Below are 16,397 nucleotides of genomic sequence, written 5' to 3' on the forward strand. Positions count from 1 at the left end.
AACTGGCTATCCCTTTAAGGCTACGTTTATCTAACTTGAGAGAATCATGTTTTCAAATACGTTTCGAATGGCATTTACAAATGTGATTTGAAACGCAATTCATGGGGTGCCGGGTTTGTTTTAACACACTTTTTTTGCAACCAACGGCGTGTACAGTATAGGCCCTAATGGAAGTTGAGACTACAATCGCCTTTCTGCGAGTAGATGAATGCAATGCCGATTTGATTATGGGGTTGGGAATGCCTTTCTGAAATGCCCAAAAAAAGGGTGATCTCAAATGCATTTGAGGCAGAAATGCATTTCTGTACACATGATATTATCAAAATGCAGTCCTTTTGAAAAATTTTCATAGCTCCGACCTACCCACACCAACTTCCAGAATTCTGCCCATTTCCGCTTCTAAAGTTGTTCAACATAAAAGCGCATGCCATGCACTTATGCGCCCTACATGATCTTTGCTCTTTGCCTCAAACTGCGCGATTGAGCTGCCCGGTGCGAAAGCCTTCCTCTCGACTCATGACTGAGATGATTAATGCAAGAACTCAAGAAACATAATTAGAAAGGCCACTGCAAACACATTTTGATAGTGGGTGTTAAAAAGTGTTTCAAACGTGAGAAAATGATGAAAGAAGCCCTCGACTACTGATGGAGTATAAGAGCTCATTCCCAAAGAGGCCAGTAAGAGAAACAGGGCTAAGCATCACCCCTGGGAACAAGTCGAAGATGGTCGGGGGGGGGGGGGGGGGGTTGTGTGGAGGGGGGGATAAGGATGTGTCTTGGCAAAGAAAATAACAAGCCCTGAGAAATAGAGTAAGTGCTGGAAAAAGGTCCTACAGGTGTCACAGAGTATAAATAGACAAACTCATGTCAATAAAGCACATGGATGTATATTGCCACAGACTAATATCCCATTTATGCAGGGCATCTAGAGTACTCCAGGAGTGTTCCTGATGCCCTCTAAGCTCAGTATGAAGACAATCGGGGCCCTTGGCCTTGAGTGCTCTACAGTTATGCCCCTCCTGTGAGGCTAGGTTCAGGAGTGCTCCTGAAACACTCCGAACCTCATACAAACAGTCACCATCATTTAGAGTGATCCGGAAGTGGTGGTGGGGTGTGCACTGTGCATTTAGGTTACATTGGATAAGAAGTTCCTATGCACCCTACTGTTACTACGGCATTTATGCCACTCTCAAGCACTTCGTGAGTGGTCTTGTTGAACGGTGATTCTCTGTTTGACCAAACTAATAGTTGAAGCACTTCAGGAGTGCTTCTGGGTCCAACTTTGTGTATGAATGGGGTATAACACAGTTGTATTCAGCATTTCATATAAAACAGAGTCAAACTAAGAAGTGGTTTAGATTGTATGGAGATGGCAGAATGTATGAATGTTATCATCACAAAGGATATAAGGCTAGCAGCAGCTCTGAACAAACATCAATGGCATTTGCATCTACCCTACCATCTCACCTAATAAAACTGTGTCAACAGAGTAAGGTCTTATTCTTAGCAGGACTTATATATGGCAATTCAAAGTAGCCACTTTTACCACAGATGAAGAATATTCAGCTGTTTAGTGCAACAATGGGTGTTAGAAAATATGACTACGGTTGTTGCAAGTCCTTTGAGAAAACAAAACAAAAACAAACAACAAGGTCATGACAGAGTGACTGAGTCCAGAAAAACATAAAATTTTTCATTTCTGAGAAAGACAGGGGTGCTTAGAAATGGTTTTACACTCACCCTCCACACCACAAATGTACTTCACCCGATTCCGGGCCTCCACGTTGTAGTGGTTGAACGACATGAAGAGACCGTCGGACTTGTAGGGCTGCTGGAAATAAATCTTGGCATTGCTGTGCTGCCACTCAAAGTGCTCAGTTCCGTCCGACTGGACAATCTGACCCTGGACTTCAAAGTACTTCCTAATGAAAGAGAAGGGAAGGTACACCTCGCTACCCTCCGCGTGGCCTTTGATGGTGTAGTCACCGTTGATTACGCAATCCATCTCCTTGTAGATGTGAGCGGCAGCATCCTGGTCATTGTTGATCTGTTCCAAGTGCCGTTGCTGCTGTTGAATTAGCTGTGGCTGATCGTTGCTGAACTGCTCTTGCAGCTGCGGCTCCGGCTGCTGCGGGTAGTTGCCAAAAAGTTCCAATGGGTTCTCCTGCTGCTCTGGCAGATCATCACCAAACTGTTCAAATGGCTGCTGCTCATCTTGTTGTGGATCGTTTACTTGTTGCAGATCATTTGCTATCTGCTCCAACTGTTGATGCTGCTGATGGTTGTTCCCCTGCTCCTCCTGCTGTGGCCGCTGCGCGTCATTGCTGAACTCCTCCAGCCGCCTCTGCCGCTGTTGCTGCGGTTGCTGCTGCGGTTGCAGCGATCCCCCAGAGTCCTGGTGATGCTCTGCGATGCGGCGCCTTGACGAGATGTCTTCCGGCCGCGAGTCGGCGCTGTTTGCATCAACAGTGCGACCGACCACGCCCACTGCGACCGCGTTGCTCCGAGCATCCACCAGGAGCTCCGCCTGTGCACGCCCCTCCTGCTGCCCATTGTTGTGGCATCGCAGGAGGAAAGTGAAAGTGATGAAGGAGGACGTCGCCAGAAGAAGCAGGAGGGTGCGGAAGCAGGAGCGGTGAGACATCAGGCGCATCTCATCGGTGGCACATCACAGCATCCACCTGCAAGGGAAAACGAGAGAGAAAGAGACTCACAGGTAAAGATTGGAGCCCAGTTTTTGTCAAGCACAGTTAATGTTCCTCCCAATTCAGTTTGGTACTACACAAGAAAATGGACTATACAATAAACCAGTTCTGGAATGTATTCAGATTTTATGCATGCTTCATTTACAAAATTTGCCTAACAATCACACAGTTTGCCTGAGGCTTGCACTACTTAGCGACAACTATGTGAATTCCTGCCTAGACGTGACTAATGGGAAAGAGCACGTGAACGAAATGCTTTTGCTACTCGGCTGTTCAAGAAAAGAAACATCCACATATTGTAATATATTATAGAATCCATCTATTATTGGAGAAAAATGTACATCTCACCACAGAACAGAAGAAAAGATTCCTGCATGCTGCTGGAAAATCTTACAAAGTACTAAGAAGTGACAAGCTTCAAGTGGCACTCAGTTGCCTCCATTAATCATGGCCTATAAATTCTAAAATAAGAACTCCAAACCAAAAAGAAAAAAAAAACAGTAAAAAAAGATGGGTAACAAATACACACACACACACACAAACATGACAGGCTGGTCAATATGCTGGTCACATATCTGGGTTATGGTATTGATCCCTTAGCCGAGAATGCTGTGTTTCAACGAGATGAATTGGTCTGCTGCAGCACCGACTTGCGAATCCAGACAAGGAAGGGGAAAAAAAAGTATTAGAAATATGTTACAGTGATCAATGACACTGATCCAAAGCACTCGAGACACAGCTGCAACCATACAGCATCTTTTGTATTCCAGTTTTAATGCAGCCCACTACTATTGTTGCCCCTCTGCATTACATCACAGGATTATTGACCCACGGGTATCTCCTACATTCTACGGTCAAAGAGGGAGGGGGGGGGGGTAGAGTGGGAGAGAAAGCAAGAAGAGGATGAGGAGATACAAATAGGAGCACTTGGTGAAACTCTTCTCTCATCTTTCACATAATGAAACAGGTGGGAGAAAAATCTACATTGACATGATTTTCTGCGGTACAATTTACGTGTATGCAATACTCCCTCCCCGACGTCATTACTTAAAAAATCGTCAATAGATTCTGACTGGCATAAATAAAGTTGAGGAATGCAAACCCCATTGGCAGCGAGATCCGTCTATATTGCTGTTTCACTGTAGGTTGATGAACTCGCTGGCTCCGCTCTTGACAAATTTCAAAAGGCACATCAAGGCTTTAAGACACAGATATTTTCCCAGCTTGATAAGATATCTGTCATGTCCAATCACAATTTCAGCACTAGAAAACATGAGCATTTCCTCATGTAATATTATTGCAGACATCTCAACCTTCCTAACTGAAAAATGGGAATGATCTAGCTCAAGCATAGGAAAGAGGGAGCAGTTTTTCATAGGAGTGTGTAGTACAATTATCAAGAAAAATAGGAAAGTCCTATTGAAACAAGAGCAGGGAATGGTAAAAATTAAGATTCTTTCCTCCAAATTCAGAATGGTTGGGATGTCTGCCATTGCAATTATTATGGAAGACACTGCTGAGACTCAAGAACCAAACAATTCTCAAAATAATAAAAACACCAGAATTCCTGGGGACAAGCAAACACAATGAACTGCACATTCCATGACACCAATGCAGAGAGGGCAGTATGCTTGAAGATGTACATGTATGAGAAGAGAAGCCATTTTGGAAGCTTTTTCTACAAAGATATAAAAAAAAATGATGGCAGAAACTGGTTGGCTAATGATAGAAATACACTTGCAAATGATTCTGCTCTGTTTTCTTCTTTGTTAAAACATATTGCTAACCTGATTTTGTGGTTTATAAAAACCCTATTCCATCTCTTGTCTCACAAAAATTTAGGATACACTCAAAAGAAACTGCAAAACTTTGTTGTTGATGTTTCAATTCCATGAGCACAAATGAAAAAGAAGCATGTACACAATATGCAGGTGATTTTCAGATGAGCACAATGTGAATACCTTTAGGGACAGAAACATCCCCAAAGTTTGGTTCTGGAATGAAATCACAATAAAAACTTGATTTCTATGAGCTGCTTTTAAATTCACAACATATCACACTTTCATCACTTTAAAGGAAAATTGGGGGGGGGGGGCAGATATATGGAGGGACTTAAACCCTGCAGAATACACAAAGAGGGAATGTTTGTTTGTCTTGCAATCTGTTACGAACCGAGTTACTTTTTAGCAGCTAACTGTTGTTTACCCGAAAATTAGGATGGCAGGAACAAGAACTATCAGGGAATTGTGGCTGCAAAGGGAGTTTGTGCAGCATTTAACAGATCCAAGAAAATACAGCGTTTGCTTGAGAAGTGATGCACCTGAAATGGTAACGCATTTGTGCTAACATCCACACACTCCACGTCATCAAACAGTGGGGGTGAATCTCCTCAGGTACACGAAAGGAATTTGCTTTGCACCTGAGGAGAATTGCCCTTCCTGTGTCAACCGCAATCCTTGGCCGACATCTTCCAGAGTGTTGGAAAGACTTGCCTTTGGTCCAAGTTTTCCTCCGAGCTCATCCACATCACTCGCACAAAAATAAAGAGGAATGCCACAATTCTACCAAAACCCACAGCAGATTGTCAGCGAGGCAAAACCACTCTCCAAGAGTGGTTGGTCACCGATATGATCCATGTATTTTAATACCAGATATCATCATTGTTCCAGTCCAGTCCCAGTGATGGGGGACTAGCAAAAGATGTTCTTGCAGTAAATATCTCACCTTCTTTATCACAAATCCATGGTCATGGACCTTGGACTAATACTGCTGTCCTGTTGAAGAAGCAGGATGGGTATGGTGGTGTGAGTGCAGTCAATTCTGGACATTTCACCAAGAAGTACTTCTCTTGACCACCAGTAATGATGCCACAAGAGAGAGTTTTTATCCCTGGACGCCAAGCTTGACAGAGCAGGAACAGCTGATTCCATAAAATGCAGGAGACATCCTTTCTACTGCTGGGTTCTTGGTCTGAACCTTGGCTGGTATCTAGAGGGATTGCTAGGTAATTTGGACTGCCTACATATCCCATTTGCAACACGATGCAGGTCCTTCATGCTTTGCTAATACTGTCTAGTTTGTGAGCCATTGAGAGATCTCACAATCATGATAAATCTCACCAGCAGCAACTACATGCTTTACAAATAACAACCATCTATGAGACAAGAAGGGGGAGGGGGGAGGCACGCCAAGCTTGACTGAGCAAGAACACCTTAATCCATAAAACACAATAGACATCCTTTCGCCAGCTGGAAACTTCATCCTTTCATGAAGGAATATCACTTACTAAAAAGCTGCTTGGTCCTTTCAGACCTAAATCCCCCACCATCCCTTTCTTTGATATCAGAGTTGTACCGTTTCTTCTTCCGAAAATGCAGTATTTTTGTCACGAGCGTCGCGTCCCGCTGGGAGAGCACAATTACCTCAGCATTAGGATCCCAGCAGATTAACAAGCTTTGGTAAGCTGGACAGCCTGAGCCCCATTTATTGACAAGATAATGGCCACAATTCTGGATGATGGATTATGAGAATTACACGGATACAGATGAGTGCCTCAAAACTCTCCTTAACCTCACTGAGGAGTGTTCTGTACACTCCATGTGAAACAAAATGCCATCCACGGAGAGAAAAGTGTACTCAACCACGAGGGCTTATCCCTTTAAGAGGGATCTCTAGGTAGTTTGGCCTGCCTAATATCCCATTTGCAAAGATACAGGTCCTTCATGCTTTGCTAATGCTGTATAATGTCATAATCATTACAATGACAAATCTCATCAGCAACAATCACAAGCAACAACCCCATAAAACAGGTCTGTAATGAGTGCCAGGGTCATTCAATCAGATGTATAACATATTACATACATGTACATGACTGTAATGTGTGTGTACAATTTGTATAATCATAAAGGCCTACATAGTGTAAAAGCAGACATTTTTATGTCAGCATTTTTTTTTTTTTCACTTCATCAGGTAGGGCCTCATGCCCCCATCACATGTAAACACAGATGCTCAAGGATCTACACAGTGATCACGGGAGATCCAGGATAGCTTCGACCTCGATGGAGTGTCAACGAACGTTGGTAAGACTGTACACCTGGCATCAACACGGCAGCTACATGGATAAGGCCGGAAAAGCACGGCGTCTACACGGACAAACACGGCAGTTACACGGATCAACACGGCAGCTACACGGCAGCCACACGGATCACCGCGGATCGCTCTGCCAACACAGAAATCCCCAGATAACGCCGGATGTTTTTGACCTCCAAAGGTTGCTGTGTTGGCCTCCTGGATGTCCCCGGATCTACACGGACATACACAGATGTCCAAGGATGTCCAAGGCATCAACATGGATCTCTCCCCGGATCACATTCGGGGTGGTCCGGGGTGATCCGCGATGTCTATGTGACTGGGGCATGAGCAAAAGATTTGCCTGTTATTTAGTAGACAAATTTAAATCCATGTTAAAAATGTATTTGTTCATTGAGTAGTATTATGACTGTGTCTCATGTCTTACACCGTTACTGAAACTGTACCTTCTTCTTCTTTCTCTCTTTCCTTTCCTCTTCTTCCCTTTCTATTGTTTCCTTTTTCCCATAGAGCTTAGAGACATTTCATGTAATAACGCGCTATATAAATGTTGTGAATTATTATTATTATTATTATTTTGTATTTTCCCACTAGCTTTATATCATGCAAAATACATGAAAATTTCCACTTTTACCAAATAATGTACCATGGCAGAAGAGCATGGAAGGCTAAACTCCGGTACTGCTCAACCTGCATTTGAGAGGTCTAAATACATTGTATTGCAACTGCAAACGCACACCCAGAATCAAGCAAAGCTAGCTTAAAGGAGAAATCCACTCCAAAATTGTATTAATTTCACAAGAAAGAAAGAAAATCCCAACAGAGCAGTGTAAATATGATCAAAATTGGATAAGAAACATATTCATATGCATGTGCATTGAAAGGATGCAGCAATGTCAACAGAAGACATCAGGGAAAGTTTAAGGAAAATCAGACGATCTGTTCAAAAGTTATGAATTTTTCAAGTTTCTGTGCAGTCAATGCTGGATGAGAAGACTACTACAGCTTGTGATGTCACATGTGTAGAACGATATTATAAAAAAAATGAAAAGAAAAGTTAACACATTTTCACTCAATTTGCACAATAAAAGAGCTCTTGTCTTGCCTCTTTCAGAAGGCAGGGAAAATAACAAGTTGAGGGAATGTGTACTTTTTCAACAACAAAAAAAAAAAAATAAAATGAAATTTTGTGTAATCTCATTAGAGCTATATTTTCCTTCAATATCAGGATGGACTTTCCCTTCAAGAACATCATGTTTAAAATTTTAATGAAACAACTGGCACTGTGGCATCATAGCATGTGATGATGTCCTCTACAGTCAGGCTACAGAAGGGAAGGGTTTTGGGGGCTTTTCACTGTGCACGGATCTTGACAATAGACATGGGATAACCTCACTTAGGTGGGGTTATAGGTAGGTGGTGTACATGGCAAGTTATAAAGTTAAAGGCATGGATAGTATCGGTTGAGATGAGAATTCATATTTTAACTTTTTGTGAGATACTTAGAAACCACTTTTATGAAATGTGAAAGAGCATAACATTGGAGTAGGAGTTCACAGTTTATCTAAGGAAAACCAGTTTTTACATGGCTGAGATATCTAAAAGCAAAGTGAGACAAGGTGGTCCTAACGAAAGGTGGGTCTGACCTTTTATTAGGATCGCTTTGTTTTGGATAACTCAGTCATTTCAAAACCAATTTCTATCAAATAAACTTTGAATTCCTCTTAGAATTATAGAATTAGGCCTATATGCTCTATCATATTTCACAAGAAGTTTTTCATTATCTCAACAAAAAACGAAAAAAATCATCATACAAAGCATTGGAAACCTTAACCCGTTGAGGACGAGTCCCGAGTATACTCGGGCAGGTGTCTATGGGAAATGCGTGCTGTAGCAAAATCTCAACTGAAACGGTACGATATCTTTACGTTAAGACTTGATGAAATGTAAACAGTCAGTGGGGGAACATAGATGGAGAGCACAGGGCAATCCAAGCAGTGAGTTCAGAACGGTGAGGAAAAGTTCAACGGCAGTTCGTCACTAAGCCTGGCACTTCAAAACGCCCTCAGGGAGAGAATAGGACCAGTGACCAGTATGAATAACATCTCGCTACAGATTATACTTCACGCCTATAGTACATCCAACTTTCCCATTTCAATCCCTGGGTAAAGAAAAAAAAAAGTAACATTTTTGAAATGATGCACCAAAAAAGAAAGAAACAAAGAAAGATGGAGAACCAACCCCTCCCCCCCCCCCTCCCCCCCAAAAAAAGACTGTTAGAGATAGATCTAACTATAGGAATGAGATGTTTCATGGATGGCACAATTTTTGTTAGTAACTGCACGTAACTGTGGGCCTATCATTATACACTTGTACCAACATTACAGACATATAGTATGTGGTGACTAGGCTTTTGAGCTGCAAAACGTAACCTAGATGTCTCAGTAGCGATGTTTTGAGGTCACGGGGGTTGAGCTGCCGTGTTTGTCTTTTGACACCCAAGAGTCAAGGGTAGATGGGATCATGGGGAGAGGACAGAAGCTGGAGTAGACTGGGAGGAGGGATTACTCACAGACGAAGACACCCGGTACCGGTTTTTCTGCTACCAACTGCTTCCATTATATCTGGGAACTGAGCAGATTCTATGGCTCTGAAACCCCTCCTTTCCTTTGTGGAATCCTGTACAACTTCATTTTTTTCCCAAACATTTTCTTTCCTGACCAAAGTTTTTCAGTTTGTTCAGTATTTCCCCTCAAATTTCATAACTACACTACTAATCTGTTGCACACAACACACTGAGCAAGCTAGAGTGAAAGTAGATTCATAGTCATGGCAACTTGTTGCAGCCAGTTCTCTTGTTTGTACAGGTTCTCATCACTTCGGTGGAGATGGCGTGGATCAAAGCTTATTTTTCGGGGGTTGGAACCACCATGCGCACCAACACACTCTTGGGAGCACTTGAACTTTCTTCTTGGCATCGTACAGTCATATTTGATAGAATCTTTACAAATTGACATTTTTTGTAAGTTATACCACAAATGAATGAACATGCTGTATAGTTCGAATGAACTTAAACCAACAAAACCTCTGGGTGATAATTTTTTTTTTTTTTTAATCATTAAATGTTCCAAAGCAGCTTATGCAGAAACTGTCTGCTTGGAAAGACAGAAGTCTAGGAAATGTTCAATCCACTGTGTACGGTACCTAAGGCAACCTTGGTGGGTCTTGTATAAAGTCTATTACAGGAAGCTCGAAATCTTGGATTGAATGGGTTAACTTACCAGATCACATCAAATTCAAAGAAATATACTCTTTTCATCTCACATGCACCAACTTGCCATATTTCAGCTTGCTTTTTGACTGATTGAGAAGGTAAGAGTAAAACACAATCTCGACAATATTTTCAGCGCAGACACACTAACCCAACCCCAGAATAATGTGCAGCGTTGTCGATCTGCATACAAAAAGAAGTAAAAGGCGTACATAAAGGTCATGAGCTGAAAGCACTGCCACAGTGCAGCGGGCAAGTAGTATACCTATGCCAAACTGTAATCATGGAAATGCCTCGCATTACATTACAAAACTAATTTCGAAATGCGGCGAGACTTTGTGGGCATCACGCCGTGCTGTTTGGTAGCCACTGGCCTTTGTCCTCTGATCCTGGACAAACCACAAGTGACAATCCCGCTGATTGCCGGGCAGAATTTTTCTTTTCTTGATGCTTTATATTATTTCTCAAAACGGTATGAAATCATTCCTTTTTTTTCTTTTAGGCTGGAGTTTGGGTCGTCCTCCCCAGCAGAGCAGCGGTCACAGAACGTTGAAGCAGCTGTGAGGCACACAGATGCATCTTGTTTGGATTTTCTAGACGTACCGGTAACTGCCGATCTCTACACTGGAAGGATGGAGACAGCACAGCAGGGAGCAAGAGGAGAAGAATTCAGAGGTCAAAACTAGTGCTGGCCCACTGGCCAGTGGCCAGTTCACTTTCGGCACATGACTTTCCTGTGTAGGCCCTATAGGCCTACATCGGGCTGCATTTATTAACTTTCCTCATGTTTGAAACACTTTTCAATATCAATTATCAAAACGCATTGGCAAATGCCTTTCGGATCGCGTTTCCTGAGTTGTTGCATTTATCAACTCTGTCGAGAGTCAGTTGGGGGGGGGGGGGCCTGAATTGTTGCTGCACAGCTCCAATGCAAAGTTCGACCCTAGGAGGAGTGGAGATGTGTAGTTGGTAGTGGTTGGCATGGGTAGGTCTGAGCTATAAATGCATTCTAAAACAACTTCGCATTGATCAACTCTGCAGAAACCTGTATCTGGCTTAAACGCGTAAGTGATCACACTTTTTTTCCCGTCATTTCAGAAGCATTTTTCTTACTCCATAACCAAAACAGCTTTACATTGATCAAATGCCCAAAACTGCCAGAATGAAAGTTGTTTGGAAACCTGAATTCTGTGCCAGCAGTGACTTGACAGATGCATCCTCTCTGTACCACACCCCTGGTACTGCCACACAAAGAATATCTACAGATTCCCCAAGAAAAGTCATTGGTTGCTGGCTTTATCATAGGCCTACTTTCTTATCTCAATGAAAATCCTTCAGTGTGAGGAGAGTTGGCCATAAGCTCTTATGGCATACTTAAACAAATTGGCATGGGCAATAAAAAAACGGACAGCTGTGTGATGGTCTTTTTTTCTTTTTGAGAAGTTATATCAAGGAATGGGTTCATACCTTCTCCCCCCCCCCCCCAAAAAAAAAAAAAAAATGAATGAAGACATTGCGATGTGCAGGAATGCAACCCTCTGTGCATTGTAAGATATATTATGGAGCTATATCTAACAATTTTCATACCCCACATTCCTCTCCCAATGCAATAAAGAATAATTGGAAACATATAAATAAGGTCTCGTCTTATCTCTTTGTAACAATTTGAGTCGTAGGATCTGCCACATGCTATGTATATCACGTGTCCCTGCACTTCGCATGGATCTAATCACTACCTGTGCGTACTTTCAATGTATAACACATGTACGAGTGGATTTCACTATCCCTGGGCCACTAAATGACCATATGGTTTGTTTCTTTGAAGGACCGGTCAGCCGCAACTGGCCGGAGTGCTGGCGTTCTTTGACCCCTGGGATTTTGTTTAACAACCTTGGAAGGGAATTAATTTCCCTTTCTTGCATTTTTGGAAGCATGCACATTCAGCAGAAGGAAAAGAGTGATTTAACTTTTCTATATTAAATTTGAATGGGGAATCTGAGTCTAGTTAAAAATAAGTCTGTAAAGATAGAGAAATATTTTACAAACACAACATTGACAATTTTTTAAGTTAGGAAGTTATGAATTGTGAGATATCATTAATTTTCACTCAACAGTTCTCAAACAGTCAATATGAATATGTAAATGAGTGAGTTGATGATGTTATTGCCTCACAAATTGCCATATAGTTTCTTTGTTTCTTTTTTCATTTATTTTCCCATCCCCAACAGAAACATAAATTCTAGTTCACACACAAAATCTAACAATTCAATGTTTACATGTGAAAATGCAATCATACCCAAGTCTCAAATCCTAATTACATCTGACTCATCATTATATTGAAGTTATTTGTCCAGAAATAACATGTTTAGCACTTTTATAGTGTCAGAAAAATTGATCATTTGTCAGTTTGTTTTTTTAGGTGCAAAATCAATGACAAATTGTGAGGTGATCACATCATCATTTGCATACTCACATCAATGTTTCCAGAACTGTTTTGCAAAAATTAGTGCAACTTTAAAATTTAATAACTTCCCCAATTTTTACTTGATTTTGATAAAATTTTCAGTGTTCTGCATAAACAAAAGTTACTCTTCCTTTTAAGAATACTTTTAACTATAGTACAGTAGTAGCTTCTTGACTGTATACAAAATGATTCAACCAGCTGAAGAGACAATGTCAGCCTACTGCCCTGGCAACATGTGACTTGCATTATCCATTGAGTACCAGACACACGATTTCTGTATTTAGATTTTGTATCTTTTATTACACATGTTTCTCAATATTGATTGCTACTGTTTCATTAATTACCACTGAAAAAAAAAAATCAATTCCACTTTTAGCCTTTTTATGTTCACATTAAATTGCTTGCATTGGCTGCAGAATTTTCAAAAAGCCTCTTTCTGCTAAACTGTGTAATACTGATTCTCATAATTGACAACACATTTTAAAAGATAAAACGATTCCTATTTCTCACTCAAACTGGTAGGATTTTGATCATTTCCTTCTAACTTTGTGCAGATCCTTAATACTTTTTATGTTTCAAGCACATATTGGGCTCAGAAGAACACCACAGCATTGTATAAACTGTCAAAAGTTTCTAAGCATGGGGGCGGTTATTCAAGTGAACCAGTTAGATAGGTAGTAAAAGTCCTTATCGCTGCTGGGGTGACAACACCTTGCATCTCAAATTTTGGTGAAAATGATTTTCTCTGAGCAATGGTCAGATAATCAGTTCAGCGATGTCCTGTCTAAATCCTAGCTGTCCTAGCCCAAAAATGAAACCACCACAGCATGTCACATGAAAGGCTATCCCAATTGACATAGTGCTTCAGCTGCCATGTCTCTTTGCTCTCCTGAACATTTGACATTTTGTAGATACGACGTCTTGTCACCCCAGCGACATTATATGTAACTCACACACACACACACACAATAAAAAATAAAAGACAAAATGCCTTAGCATCCTGCACAATTTGAACAAGTCACCTTCTTGCTACAATTTTAAGCCCCTGTACATAATTTTTTTTTCCATGAATCAAATATGCAAGATCTAATTCCATGCAGCCTGCGACTGTGTTTTTTGTTTTTCTTTGATGTTTTCATTTTGAATTCCTCCTTTGAATACTGTTTATTGTACATGATCCTACCTGCTTGAGTGTTGGGACGTTCTATGCACTGGGGTTACAATCACCATGGTTACGAGTTGACGCAGTTCTCGAAGGCGGTCACATCCAAGGAGATGGGCATTTAAAAGCTCTAGCTCTCCACACCTCTTTCACAGAAGGTTATTTCATGTAAAATGCAGACCAGAATGACATTTATGCTGCTGATAATCCTGTTCGATGAAAATGGCAAACAAGGACCCAGAGAAGATGCTTTATCGGGCTTAACAGCTCCTCATATAGCATATAATAATAATTGAACAAAGCCACGCATTAAGTTGTTGCAGCCGAGTAATATCCACTTTCACTCCTTGTTCTTGAAGCAGGTACAATCAATCGAGATACTGCATGATGATAAACGTTTCCCCTTTCCAAAGTCTGTCTTTCCACTGACATCACACTGAAGTTTGAATTTCTTCGACCAGGCGTGACAATAAAAGACTTATTCATTCAAATCCGGTGCTGATAGCACAAATCACGGCAGAAGCAAGACGTACAACTTCTCTGTGAATGAACACCGATGAAATTAAAGTTCGGCCGGGATGCATGAGAGAAGAGAGCGAGGAAAAATACAGAGGAGGGCAAGACCATGGGGAGAGCGAAATGAGAACACCTTTCTCTGTTTGCTCTGGTCTCCTTCCGACCCGACTTGCTTGCTCCTCGCTTGCTAGCACATCCCAAACTAATCTCGCCCCTCGTGAGCAGCAGCGGGCATCCCGTGTCCGCAGAAGCAATCTACAACAAACTGCGGGGAGTGATTGGAGTGCAGGAGGGGGGAGGACGAAGCTAGACTCCCAGTACAGCCCTCTTGTTGACACAGCAAGCAAGAAGAAGGAGATGGGGAGATATCACTGGCAAGAGGGTACTGAGAAGGAGTATAGACTTTCTCGCACAGTCACTTCGATGCATAATCTGCTTCTAAAAAAAAAAAATGCCTACGACATTAAGACAGTCACAAGTTTTTGTAGAATACATACGTGTGTTTAATAACAGATTATTCAAACACAGGTGTTAAAGGAATGCAGCGGTTGAATTAGCAACATTTATGCATCTTGAAGTTGGGTGAGGGAGACCAAATGAAATGCAAGAAATTCTTCCGGACAAGATTTTCCCCCCTTGCCCCACCACCTGTGGATGGATGGATGCGAAGCAGGTAGAAGAGGGTCACACACGCTTGATCTGTGTTGCATACTCCAGTGCACAAAAATGAACAGGCTTCAATAATCTGTTCTTTCCTTTTTTCTTTTTCCCCCTGTGGCATGCCAACCATTATCATTTTCTAGCAGGTAGGTGCTTTTCCTTTCTCCTTCGACTGACCATTTGAGCTTTTGGCTGCGGTTTGTCATCTTTCCCATGTTTGAAACATGTTTCAATACCCATTATGTCTGCAAAGGCTTTTCGGACCGCATTTCTCAAACTGTTGCATTTACAACGTTTGTATCATCTCTTCCGTGAGACGAGAGGGATGCCTTGTTACAGTATAGCTCCACTGCACAGTTTGACCCCAGGAGCAGAGATGCATAGTTGGCAGAGGTTGGCATGGGCAGATGGGCACCTGTAAATGCATTTCAAAATATCTTTGCATTTATCATCTCCACAGAAACATGTTTCTGACTCAAACATGCTTGCAATCACACCTTTTTTTGGTGTTTCACGACGGCATTTCTAACCCTATGAAAAAACAGCTTGGCGTTTATCAACTGCCAACATCTCCCTGAAAGTTGTTTGAAAACTTTTAATTCTACATAACAAGTGAGGTGATAAATGCACCAAGTGTGAGCATACCCAAAGTGATGAGGAGTCTGTTTGATACAGAACACGATGGTCACAACTGAAAGCTGCATACCGCTGGACCTTCACACAGTCTTTTGCATCGAGAGATGATAGTTTTCTGTAACGCCTGCATGTGTAAATAAATATATTTTGGTTTTAAAACTTTGGCAAAGAAAAAAACAACAACAAAATAGTAAAGTACCATATGTATGGGGAAAATACTTAATTGACACGAATGAATTGAAATCAACAAAAGATTGAGATTTTGAGAAAAAGAGAGTTATGGTGGTTTGAAGGCCGATGAGTCAGCTCATAGGAAAGGGGGGAGGGGATGAAACCATACAAACAATCACGGTCATGTAGCTGGTGTCACTGAGATGCAGGTTTTTCCCATGTTTGAAACATGCCCCCTGTTCAGACGCAAGCCAGTTTATACCAAAACTCGATAAAGAAATGACGTATATAGAAGAATCAGCGTATAGCCGACAGACCATTCAGACGCTAATCTTGACCATTCTGGAAAATGTTGTATAGATGTTCAGTTTCCCATTGCGCATGCTGTTATGGTCATAAGTGACAGCTATGGGAGGGTCACCTTTTGTGCGTGCTCCATTAAGCCCCGCCCAGTTATACCGTTCTATGGTCGCCATACGTTCAGACGCACAAAGGACACGATGGAATGCTGATTTGTTATCGAGTACCAGTTCAAAATGATGCTCTGACCGTCGTTTCGCGATATGTCATTTCGTTATACGTCGTTTCGTTAGTCAGCATTCAGAGGTATAAATTCATCGTATTGTATTGCTATATACCGTTTTTGGTATTATAGCTATACCGCTCTAGTATATATATATTCATTTTGTATCTGAACACCCTGTGAGATGCAGCTCTTCCCCA

At 41.6% G+C, this 16,397-nt stretch overlaps 1 protein-coding gene across 1 annotated transcript; it reads right to left on the reverse strand.

The window, feature by feature from the left end:
• Positions 1 to 1,693: 1,693 nt before the first annotated feature.
• LOC140238651 (uncharacterized) lies at positions 1,694 to 14,603 on the reverse strand. The gene is made up of 2 exons (XM_072318551.1): positions 13,713 to 14,603; positions 1,694 to 2,681 (listed from the first exon to the last, which is right to left on the reverse strand). Exon 2 carries the CDS (start codon positions 2,651 to 2,653, stop codon positions 1,694 to 1,696), a length of 960 nt encoding a protein of 319 aa, XP_072174652.1. The 5' UTR covers positions 2,654 to 2,681; positions 13,713 to 14,603.
• Positions 14,604 to 16,397: the final 1,794 nt, after the last annotated feature.

Source organism: Diadema setosum, chromosome 15 (assembly GCF_964275005.1).
Source record: "Diadema setosum chromosome 15, eeDiaSeto1, whole genome shotgun sequence".
Lineage (NCBI taxonomy): Eukaryota > Metazoa > Echinodermata > Echinoidea > Diadematoida > Diadematidae > Diadema > Diadema setosum.